General features: G+C 32.4%; 3 protein-coding genes and 2 pseudogenes across 3 annotated transcripts; 3 read left to right on the top strand and 2 right to left on the bottom strand.

Annotated features, from left to right (window-relative positions):
• Positions 1–4,714: 4,714 nt before the first annotated feature.
• Positions 4,715–11,998, top strand: LOC145557815 (cytochrome P450 monooxygenase 76AD94 pseudogene; annotated as a pseudogene).
• A 4,106-nt stretch (positions 11,999–16,104) lies between these two features.
• LOC145557814 (RNA polymerase II C-terminal domain phosphatase-like 5) lies at positions 16,105–17,242 on the top strand. Its single transcript, XM_081618994.1, has 2 exons — positions 16,105–16,371; positions 16,598–17,242. The coding sequence occupies exons 1-2, from the start codon at positions 16,105–16,107 to the stop codon at positions 17,240–17,242; spliced, it is 912 nt and encodes a 303-aa protein (XP_081475120.1).
• A 1,161-nt stretch (positions 17,243–18,403) lies between these two features.
• LOC145559978 (pathogenesis-related protein 1B-like) lies at positions 18,404–19,076 on the bottom strand. Its single transcript, XM_081621238.1, has one exon. It carries the CDS (start codon positions 19,060–19,062, stop codon positions 18,583–18,585), a length of 480 nt encoding a protein of 159 aa, XP_081477364.1. The 5' UTR covers positions 19,063–19,076; the 3' UTR covers positions 18,404–18,582.
• Positions 19,077–19,737: 661 nt separating this feature from the next.
• LOC145557813 (RNA polymerase II C-terminal domain phosphatase-like 5) lies at positions 19,738–20,934 on the top strand. The gene is made up of 2 exons (XM_081618993.1): positions 19,738–20,028; positions 20,269–20,934. The coding sequence occupies exons 1-2, from the start codon at positions 19,738–19,740 to the stop codon at positions 20,932–20,934; spliced, it is 957 nt and encodes a 318-aa protein (XP_081475119.1).
• A 2,777-nt stretch (positions 20,935–23,711) lies between these two features.
• On the bottom strand, positions 23,712–24,528 carry LOC145559977 (pathogenesis-related protein 1B-like; annotated as a pseudogene).
• Positions 24,529–25,978: the final 1,450 nt, after the last annotated feature.

Genomic DNA, 25,978 nt, shown 5'->3' with positions numbered 1-25,978 from the left:
GGAGAATTAGGAATAGAATGTACCCCAACTCAAATGACGGAAAGACCGACTCATGCATGAACCTAAGACATGGCCATGGTGATGTATACTCAAAGTGAGTGCTAAGACTAGTGAGTGTAAATGGTGCGTTAAGACTCATGTCATGACCGTGTGGCTAGACTATGTGACCAAGACTCGATTAATGACTCGACAAGGTGTTATTGATAGCGAAAATTAACCGAATTAATTAGCTAACTGGTTAATTAGACCCTAGGTGATGACTCGACAAATAATCCGAACTGTCGGCCAAGCGACAGAACTGGCGTCACAATATGGTGCTTGGCGCCAGACTTTTTAGTAAATGTCTGGCGCTACGCACCATACAGTGGCGCTACAGCTCAGATTTTGGCACCAATATTGGAGCCTCGGTCTAGGACTGTTTTCGATATTATTAGTCAACTGGGGTATGCCTACAGTCGTACTAGGTCGATTCCGATTAAAAGAAGAAAAAAAAACTTTATTGACTCGAATTAATTAATTAATTAATTAATTAGGCAAAGCTCTTTAAGTCATTAATTTAAATCTCAACACAAATCAACAAACGGTTAGGAGAAGCATAGAATATATATGCACAACAAATAATGCACAATTAGGCAAGTAGGCACAATATGATGCAATGAGTTCGCAACCTAACCATGGCTCTAGTTCTCTAAAGTTCGGGATATGGTTTAGTCAAATAGGGTCCATGGTTAATTGTTCAGATGCACCGCGTAGAAGCCTAACCGTGAAGGGTTAACGCGTGTGGATAGAACACCGCGAGTGTTTTAGAAAAAACTCACTTCCATGGTTTGGTGAATTCAACCTCTCAGATGTACCCTTTGTTGCCAGGAGCGTTCAATCGGGTAGATAGAGCATGAATTCCCAGAGGGTTATGTCCATATGTAGAACACATATGGGTTTCAGAAAAGTGAGAAAAAAATTCAATCAAGAAGTAGGATCGAGCAAACAATACGAAAAACCGGTTGAAATTAGAACGCATATTTCTGGCTCGGTATTGGGGGAAATTGGCGCCAGCAAACAGAGACTGGCGCCAACTTTTAACTGTAGCGCCTGGCGCCAATATTGGCGTCTGGCGCTACGGCTAAAAGTGTGGCGCCAAGCTCTGGCCCCTGACGCTACTTCCCACATGCCTCAGCAGCTTTCTGTGCTCAATAAAATCATCCCGTTTCGCGCGGTGTTATTTCAGTCCTAGTTGTGAAAGACATTTCTCAAATTTCCTACGTGTAAAATCCTATGTTTTTTACTCATTACGGATGGTCTTTCCAATGAGAACCTTTTTATGCATATGCCACAATGTTAATCAAAATTACGCACATGAAATACTTAGAACTTTTCGAGTCTCATCCACTCATTCTAAATCATTGCCGAAACAAATTCAGGAATTAAAATAGAAATCCTCCCCAGTGGAGTCACCAAAAACTGTAGGGAATAATTTCAAGCCTTTAAAATCCCACCGCTTGAACCCCACTGTGATCATACACTAAAGTACGGTGGCGTCCAAAAGGGAAGAAGATAGAGCAAAAGAGTCGCCAACAAGTTTTTAAGGAACTTGTAAACCGTTCACGAGGTGAAGGTTACACCCCTTAACGATCCAAGAGATCGTCAACTCCATAAGGTCATGAACCAAATAAGGGTTCGGGGATGATGGTACAAATCCAACCTAAAAGAGATTGAACCTGCCCTAATAATAGGCCTCTACTTTATTCTGCTCGTATTCATGTGCGCTTTCTGATTAACATACAATCAATAGGATTAACCCTAAACCTGTTTAATCTATGTTGGTTGAATTTAATGCACAAATAAATCTATTATTGGCGATCACTTGAATTATAATCACAATTAACCTAACAAGATTATTAATTATCTTATTAAGCGTGATTACAAGTACCAAATTCCCTTTAAACATGCATAAAAAGGTGTGATCAAGCAATAAAGAATAAGCATCAAGCAACATAATAATGAATATCATCATCATAAAAATAAATTATAATTGAAATAATGATGATAATAATCATAAAAAAAAATAATCATCATATTAATAATAATTGAAATAATTATCATAAATAAAATAATCATCAAAATAATAATATTCATAATCATTATAACAATTATAATCATAATCATATTCATGTTAATATTAAAGCATAATAAAAATAGCAAGATCCTAGGCATGATACTAACAAGATTAATAACAAACCCTAGCATGTCACTAAGCAATAAAAATCAAAGCTTTAGCCCTAACATGATACTAACATGAATTAATATTAGGAAGAATATAGAAAGCATCGTACTTTTAATCATACTTGATATTAAAGTTACCCTAGACATGATACTAGGAATCAAAATAACAATCTAAGCATGATTTCTATATCATAAAATCAATAAAACAATTAAAATACTTACTTGGATGTCTCGTACCTCTTTCTAATAACAAAATACACACGTTAGTAACTTCAAGGAAAAATAATAATAAAAAAAATTAAATTAAATAATTGAAAGAGAGATTTGGGACCAAACCCTCAAAAATTAAAACCTTTCACGTCTAGGGCGAAGGCAACTTCGAATATAGCTAGGTGTTTCTAGATCTTGTGAATGCGGAATTTTGTGTTAAAAAGCAAAGAAGAAAGAATGCATGAATGTTAATGAAAGTTGATGAACGAAGAGATGAATGAAAAGGATTATTGAAAGAGATGAATGCTAATTGATGAATAATTTGTGAATGAAGAGAGTTGATGAAAACTTAAGAATAAAGAGAATTGGTGAACGATAGATGTAGATCCTCCATCAAAACGGATTTTTTGTTACGATATTTATAGAGAAAATCATCCAAAAAAGATAATTTATCAAAACAGAGTCTGAAGACCACAAAACCACCTTGGCGTCAGCCCTGGCTCATTGGCGCCAGGACCAGTGGCTAGCGCCAGGCGCCAATGTTGGCGTCTGGCGCCAATCCTGATTCCAGGCGCCAAGGCCTGGGGTTGGACGCCAAATTGGAATTCAACTCGTTTTCGAAAATCTGATAAATTTCCCGTACGGGAAGATAAAATAATATAATTTCAATCGAAAATGCTATTTGATCCAATTAACTCTAAAGAGTCCTAACTGAATTAAGAATGATAAAACCTTCTAGAATGTTCTAGAAGACCAAAATCATTCCTAATTACATTAGGAATGATAAATCATATTAGGCCCTCCCCTAGATCATTGGGCCGTACTTAAAGCTCAAACCGGGTCCAGTTTAGTAAATTGGCCATAACTTCCTCAATATTCATCGGAATTGGGCTTATAATATATCGTTGGAAAGGTCTTTGCAAACCTCATCCAACTACACCACTATTGGACCCATATCATGGACCAACCAAACTGGATTGGCTGTTTTCTTAAAAATAAAGTTTTCAAAAACAGGGAGAAGAGAAAAGAAAAGAAATAAAACTTTCCGCAACACTAGACCTTTCCACACTTTCGTTTCATTCGATTATGATTCGACGTAAAAGGTACTCATCACTGGGTTTGGTTTTGGGGAGACACAAATGGGTGTCTACAGTTCCCAACATGTCACATAACCTGTTATATCAATGTCACACACATTTCATCACCTGATTGGTGCAAAAAAAAAAAAAAAAAAAAAATTAAAACCTAATCAATTAATATTAAAGAGAAATTTATAAAATGAAAAAAAAAACAAAAACAGTAACCTCCAGCCTCTACCTTTGCCGGCGGCAGGTGGTAGCCCCGTGAAGTTTCACTCCAACTCATCGATTATTCCAATCGCTCCATCCAGCAGCATTTATCTGTCCCCCATCATGTGCATCCGTCTGTCCGTCATCAGCCGATGAAACGAATGGATCAGATGACTAATGGATGAATATTTAAAGAAAAAAAAAATTAAGATAAACTCTATTATTTGTAGTTGTTTATACAAGAAAAAAAAACTGCCAATAGGTGGCATCCTTTTTCCTTAGCCTCCACCTTTACTTAATATTATAACGTGAATAGGGCCTAATTGTGACCATTTTATAGCGTGAAAAAAAAGCCGATCATATTGTATTAGTTTAAAATAATATGGTATTCATTTTTTAAGCGACCACAATACATAAAACAATCAATTGTTATTACTAATCACATGATTAAAACGTTCTTTAAAACGTTCTTAATATTATAGCTCGTGACTATATAATGTCACAACCTATCGCAAACATTTCTTCATCTTCCACTTTTCTTTCACTCTACATATCTTAAATAACTACACAAAACAATACATATAAAAAATGCCTATACTACAATCCCTTTCTAGCTTCACAATCTTACCAAATACAAAACCTAATTCCTTCAATATTTGTTGTCATCAACCAATTTTTTCTAAAAATCACTCTATCTCCCTATCACAGTCGTCCAATTTTAGCCTCCGATGCTGCCCACCCCATCGTTCCTCACTTAGTCCTCAACAATGTTTCCCGAATCAGTAATTATTCCTCATCTTTTAGTATATTACTTATATTTATTCACTACAATCATAATTGAAGTATTTTTTTTTATTCTTGTATATATTTTTAAAATACTTCGTATGTAATAGGAGATCAATCGGTGAAAGTCATAGTTTATACGGAGTAATATTAGTTATTTCACGTTTTTGGACACTCTTAATAACATTCTACTAATTCGTATGTGTATTCGTATGGCCAGGATGAGTGGGTTCGTAGAGATTGAACTCAAAGTACGGGACTATGAATTGGATCAATATGGTGTTGTTAACAATGCGGCCTGTTCTAGTTATTGTACTTGGTAAGTACTAAGTAACAAAACATGCATCTACTCTAGTTATATTTATATACGGTCTAGTAACATTGCACCAAAAAATATACGGTCTAGTAACAAAACAGTTAAGTGATGACGTGATTCATTATTAAAATGTTGGTCAGAGAGTATACGGAAATTTCTATAATATAATTGATACTCCGTATATAGAAGTACATATATCATTGACATGTTTGTGTATAAGTGTGAATTTTTTTTTTTTTTTGAAAGATATAAGTGTGAATTTTACATTTAGCTTTATCATTTTGTTATACAAAATACAACATATTATTGGTTTTAAAAATACATCATTTGATTTCAAAGGAATTACATCTATCCTTAAATGTTCGTTCAATTTTTAATTTTTATTTGCCCATATGGATTTTTTTAAATTATTGATTTTTTAAAAATTAATTTTCTTAATTAATTTACAAAATTCAGCTTTTATTATTAATGAAATTAAAATGGATTCATAAATTAATATGAAAATATATATAAAAAAAATTAATAAGAAAAAAATATTAAAAAATAATTTTGACATTAAAAAATAAATACAAATCAGCCAATAAAAATTTAATATAATGATAGTCATTTTGAGGATAGCTACTATAAAATTTTCACTTAATATTCAGCAAAAATGCAAAATACCGCATTATATACATTTTTTTTGGTACATTAACATACACTGTTATATTTTTTTTTTAAGGTTGCCCACCCAGTTCACCGGAGCTTAGCTCCGACTACATCCGGATCCGACTCGGGTAGCAGACCTGACTTATGGTGGGTGAGTCTCCCAACAAGAGTTTCTGCATACGGTGAGGCTCGAACCCGAGACCTCCCTTAAGCGACATCAAGTTGCTTACCACTTGAGCTAACTCTTGTTGGTACATACACTGTTATAAATTATTAGCACATCATGAGGTTTTAGAAAGACTTGGTCTGGCTGGTAATACAGTTGAAAGCAGTGTTGGTACAATAGCGCTGTTAAAACTTTCACTCAATTTCCTGGCACCTCTCAAGGTAGGTAGCGATCGTATATATTTTGTTCTTTATTATTATCAATTAATTTTAATATGAAACTTTATTTAAGTTAATAAGGTTGTGTATAATTCACTTGATTTTCACTTATCTAAACTTAACTGAACTTGTTAGACATTATTAAAACTTATCTTTGTTGTAATTTGTATTTGGATAACACCCGTTATAAATTATTAAACTTCTTGAATTAATCTTATTAACAAGTCTTAACAAACTTATCTAGAATTTATTTGAACCTATTAGACCTGAAATTGAACGAAACTCTCCTCCTCCTTTAGATGTTCGGACCCATTTTATATTTTCTAAAAATATAACAGATGTTCATGTCTTTTTTTTTTTTTTTTTTTTTTTTTTTTTTTTTTTTTGAATTCGTGAGCAGAAAGGAATTCCAAGCAGAGAAAAAACAAAGCAAAGAAAAATAATAAAAACTACCTATAGAGGGACAAGCCGTGGACAAGCCACGCTCCTACTATCCTCCTCAAACACTCTACCAAGCTCAATCGGAACAGAATTATAAATGATGAGACCAATGTCTTGGATCACCCTGCGGTTGGCCAACCAATCCGCCACTCTATTGCATTCACAATAGATATGCACCACACGATAGAAATATCTTATTGCTTGTGCTTGGCCTAATGAAAATATATTGATAAACGAATTAACTAATTTAGGCATGTATATATTTTTTATTTCGTGTAATCTAGGGTGGAGACAAGTTTGTTCTGAAGGTAAAGCTGGCGAAATACTCGGCTGCTCGAGTATTCTTTGAACATGTTATCTACAAGTTGCCGAATCATGAGGTTTGATACTCACCTTTTTTTTTTTTTTTAGAAAAAAATAATAAAAATAGTACTTTGAAGACTGTAGTCCGTGTTTCGGGACCTTTTCATAGTAGTTATTCTTAAAATGACTATCAGTATACAGTATACGTCTATACTTAATTGACAAATTTTTGTATGTGGCTGGCCACACGGTGTGGCCAGCCACAATAATTATTATTATTATTATTATTTTTTTAAAAAAGATATCACAACTCTTTTCTCTCTTCTTTTCTTATCTTCTTCTCCAAACCATACATCACCATCAACCATATCTCTACTATACCCATTTTCTCTCTCCTCTTTTTTTAGCTTCTTCTTCAAGCCAAACCACACATCACCAACAACCATATATCTACTCCACCCATTTTTTCTCTCCTCTTTGTCAAATTGCTGCAATTAAAGCCGAAAATTGTAGAAATTGGGTGTTAAATTGCTGTGAAAAATTGTGATTAATTATCCTTAAAATCATCAACAACATTTGAAATAGTGAAATTGATGAGAACCAAAGAAATGTGAGCTCGTTTTCTTCGTGGAATCTTAAATCAAACATTCTACGTCAAAAATTGTAGGGTGTTACTAGTTTGGTTATGGGTACTAGTAGGTGTTACTGGTTTGGTCAGGGGTTACATGTAGGGTGTTACTGGTTTGGTCAGGGGTTACTGGTTTGGTGATGGTGTTACTGGTTTGGTCAGGGGTTACAGGTAGGATATTACTGGTTTGGTCAGGTGTTACTGGTTTGGTGAGGGTGTTACTGGTTTGGTCAGGGGTTACATGTAGGATGTTACTGGTTTGGTCAGGGGTTACTTGTAGGGTGTTACTGGTTTGGTCAGGTTACTTGTAGGGTGTTACTGGTTTGGTCAGGGGTTACTTGTAGGGTGTTACTGGTTTGGTCAGGGGTTACTTGTAGGGTGTTACTGGTTTGGTGATGGTGTTACTAGTTTGGTCAGGGGTTACATGTAGGATGTTACTAGTTTGGTCAGGGGTTACTTGTAGGGTGTTACTGGTTTGGTCGGGGTGTTACTGGTTTGGTCAGGGGTTACTTGTAGGGTGTTACTGGTTTGGTGAGGGTGTTACTGGTTTGGTCAGGTTACTTGTAGGGTGTTACTGGTTTTGGTTCGGGGTTACTTGTAGGGTGTTACTGGTTTGGTTAGGGGTTACTTGTAGGGTGTTACTGGTTTGGTCAGGGGTTACTGGTTTGGTGATGGTGTTACTGGTTTGGTCAGGGGTTACTGGTTTGGTGATGGTGTTACTGGTTTGGTCAGGGGTTACATGTAGGATGTTACTGGTTTGGTCAGGTGTTACTGGTTTGGTGAGGGTGTTACTGGTTTGGTCAGGGGTTACATGTAGGATGTTACTGGTTTGGTCAGGGGTTACTTGTAGGGTGTTACTGGTTTGGTCAGGGGTTACTTAGCTTGTAGGGTGTTACTAGTTTTGTTCAAGAGTTACTTGTAGGGTGTTACTGGTTTGGTTAGGGATTGCTTGTAGAGTGTTACTAGTTTTGCTCAAGGGTTACTTGTAGGGTGTTACTGGTTTGGTATGGGGCTTACAAGTAACCGTTGAATAAGTAACAAGTAACCCTTGAATAAGTAATTCATACAAGTAACCTTTGAAGTAACTCATATAAGTAACCCCTGAATAAGTAACTCATTCAAGTAACCCTTGAATAAATAACTCATACAAGTAACCCTTGAATTAACTCATACAAGTAACCCCTGAAAAAAAAAAATACAACTAAATCTTGAGAAAAAAATAATACAAATAACCCCTGAAAAAAAAATACAAGTAACTCTTGAAAAAAAAAATACAAGTAACCCCTGAATAAGTAATCCATACAAGTAACCCTTGAAAAAAAATACAAGTAACACCGTGTGGCCTGCTGCCAAATCAGTAAAAATAACATATTACACTGTATAACGGGGTTACTATTCACTCGCATAACGGGGTTACTGGTTTTGTCAGGGTTACTTGTATTTTTTTTCAGGGGTTACTTGTATTTTTTTTTCAAGACTTGTATTTTTTTCAGGGGTTACTTGTATTTTTTCTTTCAGGGGTTACTTGTATGAATTATTTATTCAGGGGTTACTTGTATTTTTTTTTCAGGGGTTACTTGTATTTTTTTTCAGGGGTTACTTGTATGGATTACTTATTCAGGGGTTACTTGTATTTTTTTTTCAGGGGTTACTTGTATGGATTCTTTATTCAGGGGTTACTTGTATTTTTTTTTTCAGATGTTACTTGTTTTTTTTTTTTTCAGAGGTTACTTGTATGGATTACTTATTCAGGGGTTACTTATATATTTTTTTTTTCAGGGGTTACTTGTATTTTTTTTCAGGGGTTACTTGTATTTTTTTTCAAGAGTTACTTGTATTTTTTTTTCATGGGTTACTTGTATTTTTTTTTCAATATTTAGTTGTATTTTTTTTCAGGGGTTACTTGTATGGGTTAATTCAAGGGTTATTTGTATGAGTTATTTATTCAAGGGTTACTTGAATGAGTTACTTATTCAGGGGTTACTTATATGAGTTACTTCAAAGGTTACTTGTATGAATTACTTATTCAAGGGTTACTTGTTACTTATTCAACAGTTACTTGTAAGCCCCATACCAAACCAGTAAGACCATACAAGTAACCCTTGAGCAAAACTAGTAACACTCTACAAGCAATCCCTAACCAAACCAGTAACACCCTACAAGTAACTCTTGAGCAAAACTAGTAACACCCTACAAGTAACCCCTAACTAAACCAGTAACACCCTACAAGTAACCCCTGACCAAAACCAGTAACACCCTACAAGTAACCTGACCAAACCAGTAACACCCTCACCAAATCAGTAACACTCTACAAGTAACCCCTGACCAAACCAGTAACACCCTACATGTAACCCCTGACCAAACCAGTAACACCCTACATGTAACCCATGACCAAACCAGTAACACTATCACCAAACTAGTAACCCCTGACCAAACCAGTAACACCTACAAGTACCCATAACCAAACTAGTAACACCCTACAATTTTTGATGTAGAATGTTTGATCTAAGATTCCACGAAGAAAACGAGCTCACATTTCTTTGGTTCTCATCAATTTCACTACTTCAAATGTTGTTGATGATTTTAAGGATAATTAATCACAATTTTCACAGCAATTTAACACCCAATTTCTACAATTTCGAGCTTTAATTGCAGCGATTTGGCAAAGAGGAGAGAAAAGATGGGTGGAGTAGAGATATGGTTGTTGGTGATGTGTGGTTTGGCTTAGCTTGAAGAAGAAGCTAAGAAAAGAGGAGAGAGAAAATGGGTATAGTAGAGATATGGTTGTTGGTGATGTATGGTTTGGAGAAGAAGATAAGAAAAGAAGACAGAGAAGAGTTGTGGTATTTTTTAAAAAAAAAATTAATAATAATAATTGTGGCTGGCCAGCCACATACAAAAATTTGTGTTATTCTTATAAGGACATTTTGTAAAAAAACTACCTTATATATATACATCAAATTTTGTGAAAAACTATCGTCATATGAAAAAATTGTTATAAGAAACTACCTTATAAAAACTACATGTTGTAATTTGTTACCATGTGCTTAATTTAATAATGAAAAAGAAGGGGAATTAGGAGTTACAAGGGGGCTATGTAGAAATTGGGTGGAAAAAGGAGAAAAAAAGATTGAAAATGAGTCATTAAACGTCTCTTATTCAATGCAATAATTTGGCAAAAAGTAGCTATTCACAACATTAATTGTTTAAAAGGTAGTTTCTTACAGTACAACATCTTGTAAATAAGTTAGTTTTTCATAAAAATTGACTTATATAAGGTAGTTCTTCACAAAATGTCCTTATACAATGTAAATATAAATTTTGAAAATTTTAATCCAACATAAAATAATTTTTTTTTTTTAAAAGAACTACAAAATAAGAATAAAAATTACATAAATGAAACTAAAAATTTGTTAAATCATAAGTTACTTTAACTTTTAATTATATCGATTATAATCAATTACGTGCGGAAAATGAAATTTTGAAAAATATTACGAGTATCGAGATAAATCTAGCAAGAATTTACATAATTGTGTGTTTACTTTGTATTTAAATCATAAACTATACTCCCTCTGTCCCCGATTGATAGTCACTTTTGAAGAAAAATCACGGGAATTAAGGAGAATTAAAGAAAGTACATTGAAAAAGTAAATTTACATTGGATATACAAATTAAAAAAGTAGAGAGAAAGTAATTAAAATACATGGAAAAGTTAAATTTGCACAAATATTTTTGCAAATGTTAGAGAATTTTGGTAAAAAAATAATATTAATGGTACTTGAAAAAAGCAAATGTGACTAACATTTTGAGTCACCAAAAATAGAAAAATTAAAGTGACTATCAATTGGGGACGGAGGGAGTATTAAAAAAATAATGTATAGTACTAGTTCAAAAGTTACTATACTAGCTCAATTCCTTATTATTTGCAACAAAGAAATTTTTTCATGTCTCATAAATAATACTTCTATATTGCAACTAATAAGAAATAGAAGTAGTGTATAAAAAAAAAATTAAAAAAAATAAAAGTAAAAACGAAATAGAGTATGCACTAATTATATTTGTTAATTATGAGCTTTAATTTTTGTAAAGATAATTTGCTACCTACTTAGCTATAAGCTAACAATTGCTAAATGATTATGTCATGTAGGACATCTTTGATGCCGGAACTGATACTACAGCTAGCACATTAGAGTGGGCAATGGCTGAGCTTGTTAAAAATCCCGGGATGATGGTTAGAGTTCAAAATGAAATCGAACTAGTCATTGGCAAAGGTTGTTCCATGGTCCAAGAATCTGATATCTCAAAACTACCTTACTTGCAAGCCATCATTAAAGAAACATTGCGATTGTACCCTCCAACCGTATTTCTCTTACCTCGAAAGGCACGCAGACGTTGATGTAGAGTTATATGGTTACGTCGTACCCAAAAATGCACAAGTTCTAGTAAATCTTTGGGCCATTGGTCGTGATCCAAAGGTATGGAAAAATCCAGAAATATTTTCACCAGAAAGGTTTATAGGGTGTGACATTGATTTTAAAGGACGAGATTTTGAACTCTTGCCCTTTGGTGCCAGAAGAAGAATATGCCCTGGATTAACTTTGGCTTATAGAATGTTGAACTTAATGATGGCTAATTTTGTTCATTCCTTTGATTGGAAACTTGAAGATGGAATGAATCCAAAAGACTTGGACATGGATGAGAAATTTGGTCACATTGCAAAAGGTTAAACCTCTCCAAGTTATTCCAGTACAAAGGAAACAATATTGCATGTCATAATTTCACATTACAATTAGTATCTTAGAGTTAATCTTTTGCATGATTATTGGTTCTGTATTTCCTTTAAGCCTTTAAGGAGGGTGACGAGTTCATAAAAACGTAAGCGACTACGTACTCCCTTATTTTGTACATCAATCTGAAACATTTGTTATTCTTGTACGTACCAAATTGTTAGTACAATTATAGCTACACAGTACTACCTTTCAAGATAATTCATATTTAAAAAAAAAAAAAAAAAAGAAGCTCGATGAAGTTCATTTATGTATTGTGTCATAGCTAATTATATAATTATTCATTGTTGCTCTATTGTACTCAATATGATATTCATATAATCACTTCAAATCCCTAAACCAACTTCTACGATCTCATTCTATTAGAAAACTTTTATATACACCTGGGTGTAAGCCTGTAAGGTGTACCCAAGTGTATATTATTACTAATTTGATATATAATTTTTCTTATTTTAAAATCTAAAATGAGCAAAATTATATCAAATGAGCAAAAAAAACACATTTTGGTGCTCCTACTTCTATATGCACCCGAGTGTATATTAATACTATTATTTGTTAATTTATAGAATATGTAGTGTATATCATCATGGATTTTTTATTTTTATTTTTTTAATACAACAATATTAAGTACCAAAATAAATATTATTAACTACTCGCAACATCTTTAAAACTTTTGTACATAAGACATAACCTTATATGGACATATGGTATATGGAGTACAATAATATCGTGGGCTGGTGGTACCTTGGAATTGAATTATAATCGAATTTCATCTATTTAGGGTCTGTTCATATTTACTTATTTTCAGTTCAGTTCAGTTCAGTTCAGCTCCAATCAGTTCAGTTCAATTCAGTTCAGTTCAGTTCAGCTCCAATCAGTTCAGTTCAGTTCAGCTCTTAATTTCCCTCTCTCATAAAATATTCATTTCAGCTTAGTTTGTTCAGTTCAGTTCAGCTCAGCTCCAATCAGTTCAGTTCCAATCAGTTCAGTTCAGTTCAGTTCAGTAAATATGAACATGCCCTTAATTGGTAAAATGACTTATATAGTATAAAATATATAAGAGGGACTATTTAATAATTAGCTTGTAATGTGGATCTTATACATAAAATAAATTAAGCTGTTCAATTAGTATTTTAGTTTTAATTTCTTAAATTAATCAAATGCTAAGAATGCCCATCCTCTTCAATCATTCACAAAAAGTTCTAATCATCACTAATAGATATAATAATGCCTTAATCGCACAATTATAGGCTAATTATTAGATGTTTAGCTTTAAGCGACATATTTAATCGATAAAGAACCAGCTCATTAGTTGCTCAGGCCATGTGCTTTATGCAAATACGAAAACGGTTTAACGAGGCGGCTACTTACAAGTTTGTCCATCTCTAAAGTCTAAATCAATTATCATGTTAATTAATTAGTAAATCATGTTTAATACGGAGTAATATGTTTCAGCTGTAAATCTGTAATCTTCTCATTTCACATGTTTTAATTACTAATTTAATGTATAGAGTTGAACTATATAACTAACTTGCTTTCTATAGAACATAGTTATAATTACTTACGAGAGCATTTTAAAAGGCACTACATATTTAGGATGAGGTTTTACGAAGAACAGTTTGGACCATTATCATAACTTTAGTATGACAAGTTGTCAACAAAATACCCATCCACTAGGTTTGGCCTAATCCTTCTTGATCATTTTCTATAAATATCACTCATCCACTAAATACGATGAAAATAACGTCATTTGCTCCTTCATATCTTCTGTACTCCGTAACACTAATCCTCAACCCGTGGAAAAGTTTTGTTCAAGGCTTGTTCAATTCAGCTTCAATTCAGTTCAGTTCTATTCAGCTCCAATCAGTCCAGCTTCTAATTTTCTTCTCTCATAAAATATTTATTTTAGTTCATTTCATTAAGCTCCAATCAGTTCAGTTCAGCAAATGTGAACAAATCCTTATTACTCAATTAATCTGATCTTATAAATTTCACATTTATTAAATAAAATAATGTCTACTAATGATTTGCGTATGTATGTATAACCTTCAATAGATTATGACAAAGCTGAATTGATCACTTGGCTAATGATTTGTAAGGAACATTAAGCTCTTTTCAATCAATTCATTAAATTCACATAGTCCACCATTACGTATACTTTCTAACCATCAACCAAACCATATTAAATCATGGATCGAGTGGTTGGGCAGTCATATAGGGTCACGTCGAAGAAAAATACGTTTACATGTATCATGCATGTCCATACAACGTTTGATTTGAGGTTTTTTTTCAAGAATATTTTGCCAAGTTCATTATATAATTTACTTTTTTTGGATGTTTATTCAACTAATTATTTTTCTTTTGTGTTCTTTCGTGCATGCAAGAAGCGACTAGATTCTGATATAACAATATTAAATCACTTATTAAGATAAAGTAAACGTGGCATACTCGATTCTCGTCTTAGGAATGAAGTAGAAAGATTTCTCATTCCATTTATTAGGTCAATTTTTCATGCGAGCTCGAGCTCGACATGATGAGACAATTGAAGACTCGCAACTTTTAACACCTACCAATATTCCGTAAAAAAAAAGAGGAGGAAGGGTAAAGGGATCCTCATCTTCAAAGTGTATTTAGAGATTAAAATTCCAAAATAATAGAGTTATATGGAGTAAATTGTTTCTTTACCACTAATTCATTTAAGATTTTTTTGTTGGGTCACTTTGGCAATAAACGAAGTTAATTAGTGATAGAGAATATCCCTAGAATATTCTCATCCTAGGTCACTATAAGATATGTATAGATATTATGGATATTCTCTATCAATTAGAATGTCATCCAAACTTATCTGATACGGAGTAACAAATAAGCCAAGAGAAAGTTAATCTGAGCTTTATCCCAACTGTAAACCTCCCTTTGATGTAAGCATGTTTAATGAGCACAACCAGCCAAGTGGAGTAGATACTGCAGATTATGTGTCATTATATTATAAATTCTTCGATGTACCTTATTTATTTTGATAGGTACTTGTACTTTAAAGGAAGTAGTCAATGGTTGGAAATATGACTTCTTTTGGCTATAAATTGACACAACGAAATAGTCATATAAGGTGTTCCATGAAAAAGGGAAAATGATATATACTTGTATATACATGAATGAACCCTTAGTTTCACGGTTGAATATAAGAAATTTAAAGAAAAAAAAGATTCAAAATTATTAAGCATTAATAAAATTGTTCAACATGTGATTTTAATTTTCCATGTATTCTTAAGTTTATACATTTTTTTGAAAATCAATTTAATAGTTATGTGTAACAGTAAAGACTGATATATATATATATATATATATATATATATATATATATATATATATATATATATATAAAGGTGTAATTCTATTTCACAAAAAACGACTTAAATTTTCATAGTTGAGTAACGAAATTGAATAGGGATATTTGGGTAATTACATTATATCATATGGCTTACTCTAAAAGTTATATTGCCTGATTTTTTAAAGAAAACTTTATCTACTTATATCATGACATATGTATTGCTCACCATTAGAGCACAAAATAACTACGAAGATATTTGTTTGGGCCTGGGTCAAGTTATGAAATTTTATAGGTCAGTTACGGAATATCACAATAGCTACAAAGATATTTATTTGGGCCTGGGCTAAGTTACGAAATTCTATAGCTCAGTTAAGCACTTAAGCAGTGTATGCCCAAATTTTAAAGATATGATAAGAGGATAGTTTAGGATTATATTTGGTGATATGTACGCTTATTTCCTAAAATACAAATTAATATTGTTTCCTAGATCTTATAAAATATGATATGATAGTTTAGGATAATTTTTGGTAATTTCCTAATAATGTTAGCTTATTTCCTGAAATAAGAAGTAAGATTGTTTCCTAAAATAAGATTATACTCTTATGTCTTAGCTTGCTTCTCAAGGAAACATTAGGTTATCAACATATCTAGTTTAACCGACTTAAGCATTGTTATAAATAACAGGAATCAGATACTAGCAAACTAAAATTTTCATAATTGTATTCCAAACAAAAAAAAAGCTCCTTTGAGAAAAACACAATAAAGTAATGGCGGTCCAAAACCTAAAGGCTACGGCCAATTCTTCTTCTTCTTCAATTCATCCTGATTCGATTGAGCGTGATGCAAATTTGAAGACATTAATATCGAAGAAGAAGCTCCACCTCGTACTCGATTTAGACAATACCATTCTTGAATCGGGTATTTTAGAAACTTTAACCAAATATGATCAAGATTATTTAAAACGTCCCGTTGCTGTCAAATTGATGGAAGATAAAAAACTATATATATGGGATTATGAAGCAGAGGGGTTCAAGGTACGTACATCTATTTGAGTTTCCTATCTTTATTTTTTATACTAAATAAGTTATACGTATTATGATTCATATTTTTTTTTTCAATAATCATGTTTAACAAATTTAAATTAAGAAGTGTTATTTTATTTTACTTTTTTTTGTTTTGACGTACAGATAGTATATTATAGTCGTTAAATTTAGTCAATTTATTTTTACAAGTTAAATTAACATAAACTTGAAATTACAGGATGTTTATGTAACCAAATTGAGGCCTTATGTCAAAACGTTCCTCAAGGAAGCAAGTACACTATTCGATATATCAATTTTTACGCTAGGAAATGAGACATATACAAGGAAGATGCTAGAGCTACTTGATCCCGAGCGTTTGTATATTAACTCACAAGTGATCACGAGGGAGAAGGTGCTATTAACGAGATCATGGAGGAAGGGGCATCATTTTTTGAAGTCGCATGAAAGGGTCGTGTTAGTAGTCGATGATGCAAAAGACGTGTGGGAAGCTAATGCTAAAAATTTGATCGATATAGCACCATATGGGTTCTTTGAAGATGAGTCCTCAAATAAGAAATCTTGGACGCGAAATTTGGCGGATGAAAGTGAGAAGTATGGAGAACTTGCTCGAGTTTTGAGAGAGTTAAAGAAGATTCACAAAGAGTTTTACAATTTGGAGGATGGTGAAGATTATGAAAGCCGTGATGTAAGAGATGCAATTCAAGAAGTGAAGAGAAAATTCAGCTTGCAAGGTACTAAGGAAGCGATGAGTCAACATGCAAAGGAAACAACTAATGAGATTGATGAATGCTTCAAATCGATGGATCTAAATTGCCGTAAAAATAAACTAAATAGAATTCAGATTAGTCATGAAGTTATGTAATGTTAGTTTTAGCTAACATGAATTCTATGATTTTCTTTACGTACTTTTGAATTTCTTTTTTAGGAAATTATTTTGAACGTCACTTTATTATTATTTTTATCAATTGAGAAAATTTAACTAATGTCACCTGTTATGGTCCATTTGATCTATTATGGATGTTAATATTGCGCGTGTTTTTATTCATGTATTTGCTACCCATATCGGCCATATGTACCATGTTTGTTTAGGACCTAGAGAGCATTTGACTATGTAAGGAGATTAAGATATGGATTAAAACCGTCGTAAATGCCACCGCAAGGTCCCCTAGGTGACATCGTGCTATAATGCTATTACATGTTTGCTTCACTTTGTTGGCAAAATTTTGGGCGTATAACGCTATGGCCGGGTGTGGTTCTATGTAAGGGGTGGTACTCCGACTTGAGCACATGCCGTGTTGTGCACATTTAGAATCTCGGTTTGGTTATCTTGGGCATGGACTATCGATGTCTTGTGCACATTAATGCGGTGCATCATGGAAGAAATTGGACGTTCTAGTTATGTTGATTACTTCCCCATTCTAGGCTACATTTAGCACATACGAAGTACTTTGTATGATTATTTGTAAGCAGTATTTGTTTTCATATATTTGTAAGCAGTATCTGTTTTCATACATTTGTAAGCACATAGTTTGTATGACTATAATAAGATAAGTGAATATAATGTTAAACGTCATTACTCTGTATAACAAAATCTGAAATTGAAATAAGCATAGTTGACGTTAAGATGTTGACTTAAGGTCAAATACGGTCCCTAAACCAACATATTTGTAGCAATTTAGTCCCTTAATAACGTACGTAATATTGAGTTAGGCACTTTAGTCCTTTATATATTACTAACATGACCCGAATTGGAAATGACCCGACCTGATTATATCTTATATAATCGACATAATTTTAATAACAATCAAAAGTGCGTGGATCTGGGGGTTATTTTTTCCACATTACGTACAAAACCTTATAGTTAATAGCTATACGCCTATACATAACATGTTAAGTAAATTTTTTAAACAATGCTTAATAAGAAACAAATTCCAATCATTATTTAGTATACCCCACGACATTCATGCATATATATTAAATCACAACCGCCAAACCTCAATTCGAATTCAAAATTATATGAAATTTGAAAGTCAATTTTATTATTCTCGATCTCATTAATTCATCAAATTGGATGGAAATTCATACCATATTAATGAAATAATATTGAGGTGAACAACAGTCCAACATTACATATATATCTAGTACGTGTACGTACTTAATTAAAAATACATTAATAATTAAGAAAATTTAATTACTACAAAATTAATAAGGCTTAGCACCATTAACATTACCAGGAGGATAATATTCACAAACAACAAAAGGCCAACCAGCACCACAAGTAATACTAGCACACCCAAGATGTAAGCTATCCTTCCAAACCACTTGTTTATAATGCTTACATTCTTTTCCATTCAAACAAACATTCATATTATGATCATAATTTGTTTCCTCCCCAATCCATTGATTGACCGCATCAGTAGTCGTAAACACGTATCCGGAAGCCGTGTTCTCGCCGTAAGGTCCATTTGATGACATCGTGTTATCGCATGTATGCTTGACTTTGTTGGCGAAATCTTGGGCGTACGATGCTAGTGTTTGGTTCCATTTTAAGGGTGTCACCCCGACTTCAGCACGGGCCGCGTTGTGCACGTCTAGGAACGCTTTTTGGTTGTCTTGGGCATGGGATATAACAAGAGTTGTGGCTAAAATAGCACAAAAGAAGAGATGAATGGATAGCTTCATTTTTAGATGGTGGTTTTTTTGTAAGGGGGTTGGAGAATTTAAGGTGTATGGGTTGATTATTTATAGGGATATAGTGCAACTTTTCGTGACTTATATTTATAGTTCTTTTATTTATTTGTTCATACATCATGAATATTTATTACTATAGTTAGTCAACTGTATAAGAAAAGTCTACATAAAATGCTTTTTAACCAACTTTAAAGGGAAAAAAGAAACCACCTGTTCATTATTCGTCTTGATTTCACATTTTAAAGCAAAATGGAATACCTTTTTTCTTTTTTTTAGTATTATTATTATTTTTATGTAGTCACAAAAAGTAATAATTCACTTTTTACCGGAAAAAAAAAACAAAAAAAAAAAAAAGGAAGAAAAAGTAATTTCACAAACAAAGATATTTGGTTTTAATTTTTGGGCCTGGGCCTAGGCCCATTTGAGAAAAAAGTCCAATAATTTGAAGATGAACTAATGATAGGAATCATAGGATTACTACTCGTATTCGACTATTCGTAGTATTGTCCTTGTTGCTCAAGGATATATTCCTTTTTTCTCAAAGATTTAATAATTCCTTGTTATAAATAATTACTACATATTAACCAAATTTTTGTAATGTAGAACTTATTGTTATTATCTTCCATCAAAAAAAAAATTGTACGCTCCTCTTTTACAAGGCAGATAATGGCAGTCCAAAACTTAAAGCCTAATGTTATTTCTTCTTCTTCAATTCATTATGCTGATTTGATTAAGAGTGTTCGTGATAAAAATTTGAAGAGTTTATTGGCGCGAAAGAAGCTCCATCTTGTTCTTGATTTAGACAATACTCTTCTCCACTCGAGTTCTATGCTAAAGTTAACAAAATATGATCGTGATTATTTACAACGCTCTATTGGTGTCAAATTGATCGAGGAAAAGAAGCTATTCCAATGGAAGTTTCAAAAAAATGATAGCGTGACATGTCTACCTGCTAGAGTACGTTTCTGAATTTTAAAATTATCGTTAATTTGTATGTTGAATAACTACATATTATCGATCACTTGCATTTGTATGTTGAATAACTACATATTATCGATCACTTGCATTAATTTGTTAAAAAGACTTGCAAAGAATCATGTTTATTTAAAAATAGGTCTATATTTTGTTTAGTCAATCAAGTATTATATGGTTCTAGTATGCGGTAAATTAACATAATTTTATTTCAATTATTTTCAGGGACATAATGATCATTGGGTAACAAAATTGAGGCCTAATGTTGAAACGTTTCTTAAAGAAGCTAGCTCACTATTCGAGTTTTCAATTTTCACGTTAGGAACTTGCAAATACGCAAGGAAAATGCTTGACCTACTTGATCCCGAAGGGTTGTATTTTGCTAATTCACAAGTGATCACAAGAGAAGATATCCGTTCAAAGCCATTGAAGAAGGGTCTCGATCTTGTATGGGCACATGAAAGAGTTGTTTTAGTGGTCGATGATTTAAAAGAAGTATGGAAAGATGAAAATGCTAAGAATGTGATCAAAATAGCTCCATATGAGTTCTTTGATGATGAATCCTCGAATAAGAAATCGTGGTCACGAAATTGGGCAGATGAAAGTGAGAAGTACGGAGAACTCGCTAGGGTTTTAAGGGAGTTAAAGAAGATACACAAAGAATTCTACAATGTAGAGGAAGGACAAGATGATTATGAAAGTCGTGACATAAGAGATGCAATTGAAGAGGTAAAGAGAAAGTTCTTTTTGCAAGGGACTAAAGAAGGGATGAGTAAACATGCACAAGAAACGATTAATGAGATTGATGAATGCTTCAAATCAATGGGGTTGAATTGTCGTACAAATAATGGACCTAATTTTATAGTTCAGACTAACCATATGGTTATGTAATTCGAATATGGAGTTTATGATTGATTATGTATATGAATTCTTTTATTGTCTTAACTTTTGTTTTTCTTTTATAAGAAATTGAGTGTCACTTTTTTATTTTTTCATTTTGTATTTTATATATTTAAACAACTGAATCTCACGTTGATTTTCAAATAAAAGCATGACACAAATTAGCAATATATTTCCCTTAAAGTGTTAATGGAAAAAATTGACCCCTATTAATATATAGTAGCTTGAAAAGTCAAAAGTGCTTCTTGATGAATTAGACACATTTTTCCTTGTTTGTTTGTTTGGGACCTATTGAGGTTTGACTTTGTATGGAGATTAAGATATGGATTAAAACCTCTCACTAAAATTATAAAGCTAATTTATATAATTTTATTGTGTTTATTAACCTAAAATTGATTAGTAAAAGTGTACAGACAATCTAGCTAGTAGTGTACAGACAATCTAGCTAGTAATAATACTCTAACGTATACAACTTTAAATGATGCTTAAGAAACAAAACTAAATCTTAATTTTCAATACCAGAAAGCATTAATATCTAACATTGACGAACAATAATAAATTCACAACTATATTTTAGAATTCAAAGATTTATAAAAACCAAATTTTTATTCCTTCTCATGAGTAATTCATCAAATTGGGATAAAAGCCCATACCATATTAATGAGATATTAAGGTAAACAATATAACAAGCCCAATACCTAATTAAAATTACATTAATAAGCAAATTACTACATGTACATATTAAATTAAAAGGTAATTAATATGGCCATGTACCATTAACATTACCAGGAGGATCATATTCACAAACAACAAAGGGCCAACCAGCACCAAATATAATACTAGCACAACCAAGATATAAGCTATTTTTCCAAACCACTTGTTTATAATGTTTACATTCTGTGCCATTCACACATTCATTCAAACGATGATCATAATTTTCCCTCTCCCCTACCCATTGGTTAACCGCATCAACTGTCGTAAATTCCCCATAACCGGATCGGAAGCTGTGTTTTCACCGTAAGGTCCCCTAGATGACATCGTGCTATTACATGTTTTCTTCACTTTGTTAGCTAAATTTTGGGCGTATAATGCTAGGGTGTGGTTCCATTCAAGGGGTGGTACTCCGACTTGAGCACGGGCCGTGTTGTGCACGTCTAGGAACTCGGTTTGGTTGTCTTGGGCATGGGTGAATAGATGGAATAGTCTCCTCTGAAGAAGACCTTGTAACTCCTTCGAACTCAATTAGATCTTTCATGGAAGTTGTTACTTCCAAAACCTCCACAACCTGATAAATTAGTTGAACAAAAGTTTAAACATTAAGTCTAGTTATATTATTACTTTCTCTTGGTATTATATTTAATTTATTATTACATGAGCCATAGTATACCGATTACTCGAAAAGAGGCTAAGACAAGTCAGGGCACAACTAACCATTTGATTCAATTAATCCCTTCCACCCATCTTTTGACAAGATCATGACTAAGTATAGTGAAACGATATTAGTGGCAACTGCTGTCTCCCAATCGGATAGCCAGAAGGTAAGTCTTCCTATTTATTTTAACAAATAAAATACTTGAACATAAACAGCCACAACTTTATATTTTTTAAGTTACATGAAATAAATTACATTAAAATCATTTACAAAGTATATAGTAACAAATTACGTAAAACGATATATGTAAAACTAAAGTATTTAAATCAATAACTTAATACTGAAACAGACCCGGGAGTGACACATGTCACATCCCGGTGCTGTTTTTTTCGTCCAAAACCCCCATCCCCTTTTTAACTAATTTTTTTTTGTGAATATTATTTGATATAATTAATTTTTGTCGTAATTTTTTAACCAAATTTTTTTTTATGAAATTTTGTTTAGTTGTATAACAAGTGAAAGCAGTTGTTGTTGTTGATGTAATTTTTTAAAATTAGGTTAATATTGTAATTTTGTTTGAAACAAGGGTTCAAGTGCCCAAGGTGCGATTTTGTAAATAACAACTCAAAAACTGTGAAGTCACATGCCAGACATAACTATAAGTATGAAGTCTGCAATGTGAAGAATTGCATCACGTTTCTGAAGTCTATTAAAATGAGGCGTCATCTGAGAGAGAGTCACAGCAATAACTACTATAAGTTCAACGGAATCTGATTCCGTCGCATATAGGTGTGTACTCTTTAAGCTAGAAGGAAGGAGGAGTTGAACCATGAAAACCCCGGGGCGAGTACTCTTTAAGTGTGTGACTGATTTTAAGCGTAACTTGTACACACTGGGATCTTGAGCACATATAACTTGAATGCGTAGTAGTTCTGTTTTTTGTCGTTGATGTATAGTGCCTTTGTGAGTAGGATGTTTGGTTCCACTAAGTAACCTGATTAGAACTTTATTTGATATCTTGTGTCAACTTTTGTTGTTCAAATTGTGTCAACTTTTGTCAAGTTACGTAACCTACTGCTGGTACAAAGAAGGGAAAAGTAATTTTTGGAATCAAATGCAAGTTATTGTTTTTTTGTAATAATTAATGTTTTTCAATTCTTTGTAAATTGGATAATAATTAATAATAATTGACCCCTATTAATATATCAAACTTTTAAAAAAAATCAAAAGTGCTTGAAAAGTCAAAAGTGCTTCTTGATGAATTAGACACATTTTTCCTTGTTTGTTTGTTTGGGACCTATTGAGGTTTGACTATGTATGGAGATTAAGATATGGATTAAAACCTCTCACTAAAATTATAAAGCTCATTTATATAATTATATTGTGTTTATTTTTTATTTTTTTTTATTGATAAGAATTATATTGTGTTTATTAACCTAACATTGCATATGGATTAAAACCTCTCACTAAAATCATAAAGCTCATTTATATAATTATATTGTGTTTATTAACCTAACATTGATTACTAAAGTGTACTGACAATCTAGCTAGTAATATTATTCTAACGTATACAACTTTAAATAATGCTTAATTAAGAAACAAAATTAAATCTTAATTCTCAATACCAGAAAACATTATAATACAAAATTAAGCCCGTTCAAAAAAAAAAAAAAAAAAAAAAAAAAAAATACAGGTACAAATTAAATTAAAAGGTAATTAATATGGACATGTACCATTAACATTACCAGGAGGATCATATTCACAAACAACAAAGGGCCAACCAGCACCAAATATAATACTAGCACAACCAAGATATAAGCTATTTTTCCAAACCACTTGTTTATAATGTTTATATTCTGTGCCATTCACACATTCATTCAAACGATGATCATAATTTTCCCTCTCCCCTACCCATTGGTTAACCGCATCAACCGTCGTAAATGCCCCATGCATAACCGGAACGGAAGCCGTGTTTTCACCGTGAGGTCCCCTAGATGACATCGTGCTATTACATGCTTGCTTCACTTTGTTGGCTAAATTTTGGGCGTATAATGCTAGGGTGTGGTTCCATTTAAGGGGTGGTACTCCGACTTGAGCACGGGCCGTGTTGTGCACTTCTAGGAACTCGGTTTGGTTGTCTTGGGCATGGGTTATTAGTTTATCACAAGAGTTGAGGCTTAAAATGCAATAAAGATATGGATGAATAACTTCATTTTTGGTTGCTTTTGTTTGTGGAGGTTAGTTGGGGACTTGGGGTACTTAAGATGTATGGGCTGATTATACATTTATGGATTTATAGTACTTTGATTTTGTGTTCATTATGACGAATTTATTGCTATAGTTAGTCAACTATATATGAAGGCTCCACATAAAATGCTTTTAAACCTACCTAAATGAGAATATCTGTTATTGATTTCATGTGCAAACTAAAATATTTATTTTTGTAATGCAGGAAGTATATCTGTCCAATTGTATTTCTATTTATAAAGCTAATCTTCAGTTTTCATTGTTAGATTCACCTTCACCATAAACCGTGTGAATGATATTTGTTCAACAACTATTCTTAAAATTGTTTGAATGATAATAATCTTTTTAAATGTAATGATATTAGTCTAACATGTTAAAATTGTTTGTTGCAATCAAACCTTGTTTGATTTTCATTTGTATTTATATTCATATTATCTCTTTATGCATGACAAGCATGATGATAATTAAAAAGAAAACATTAACAAAATGTATGTACAAAAAGTATATCAATAATACAAATTTGTTATTGATAGGATAATATATTACAAAGTATTAGTTTTTTTTTTCCATTTTTTATACTACCTAAATATTTTATTTTAATATTTTATTATATCTATGTGGATTTATATCACTGTTTGGAGTAGACCTAGTTGTTAGACGGGTTAATAAATTATTTTATGAAACATGAATTCTATTAAAGACCATGCCCAATAAAAAGCCCTGTAATATATTATACAGAGTCATGCTCAACCCAAATTTTAAAAGGTTAAGCAAGCAGCACATCATAATACATTATAGTTTTATATGAGCATTTATGGGTCGATCTGGGCCTAACTAAATAGGCTTATATGGTTATAACTTATAAGTCTTCTAACTTATAGAATAATTTATTTATTTATTTATACTAAAATTTTACTCGTAACAAAAATATAAATAGAAAAATATAAGATAAATTTAAAAATTATTGCCGTACCTTTGCGTTGAAATAATCATCAAGTAGTACATTATCTGATTTGATGTCTATATGAGTTATCTTTGGCTTATCTGGAATATCATTCACAAATTTATCGCTTTTGCCAAATTGATTGCAATATTTCTCCTCGTCACACAATTAATTCCGAGTCTACCATCTCCTATTTCAATAAATATCAAACACGAATTATAAATATATCACAAAAAATTACAATGTTAATAATATATATATATTATATATAATCATATTTTATTTACCATGCAAATGAAAAATCAAATTCTTATTTGAATAATTTTGATACATGACGAATCTCTCTTCTCTTGGCCTTGAAAAACAATGCCCAAAAATGATGGCAATGTGATCATAATTCAAATAAGATGACATTTCAACCTCTGCGTTGAACTTTGTCACACCTTGCCTACTCTCCTTTTCCATTCTCTTAA

Source organism: Chenopodium album, chromosome 9, assembly GCF_948465745.1.
Source record: "Chenopodium album chromosome 9, dcCheAlbu1.1, whole genome shotgun sequence".
NCBI classification, from domain to species: domain Eukaryota; kingdom Viridiplantae; phylum Streptophyta; class Magnoliopsida; order Caryophyllales; family Amaranthaceae; genus Chenopodium; species Chenopodium album.
This window is presented reverse-complemented; position numbering and strand designations above follow the sequence as displayed.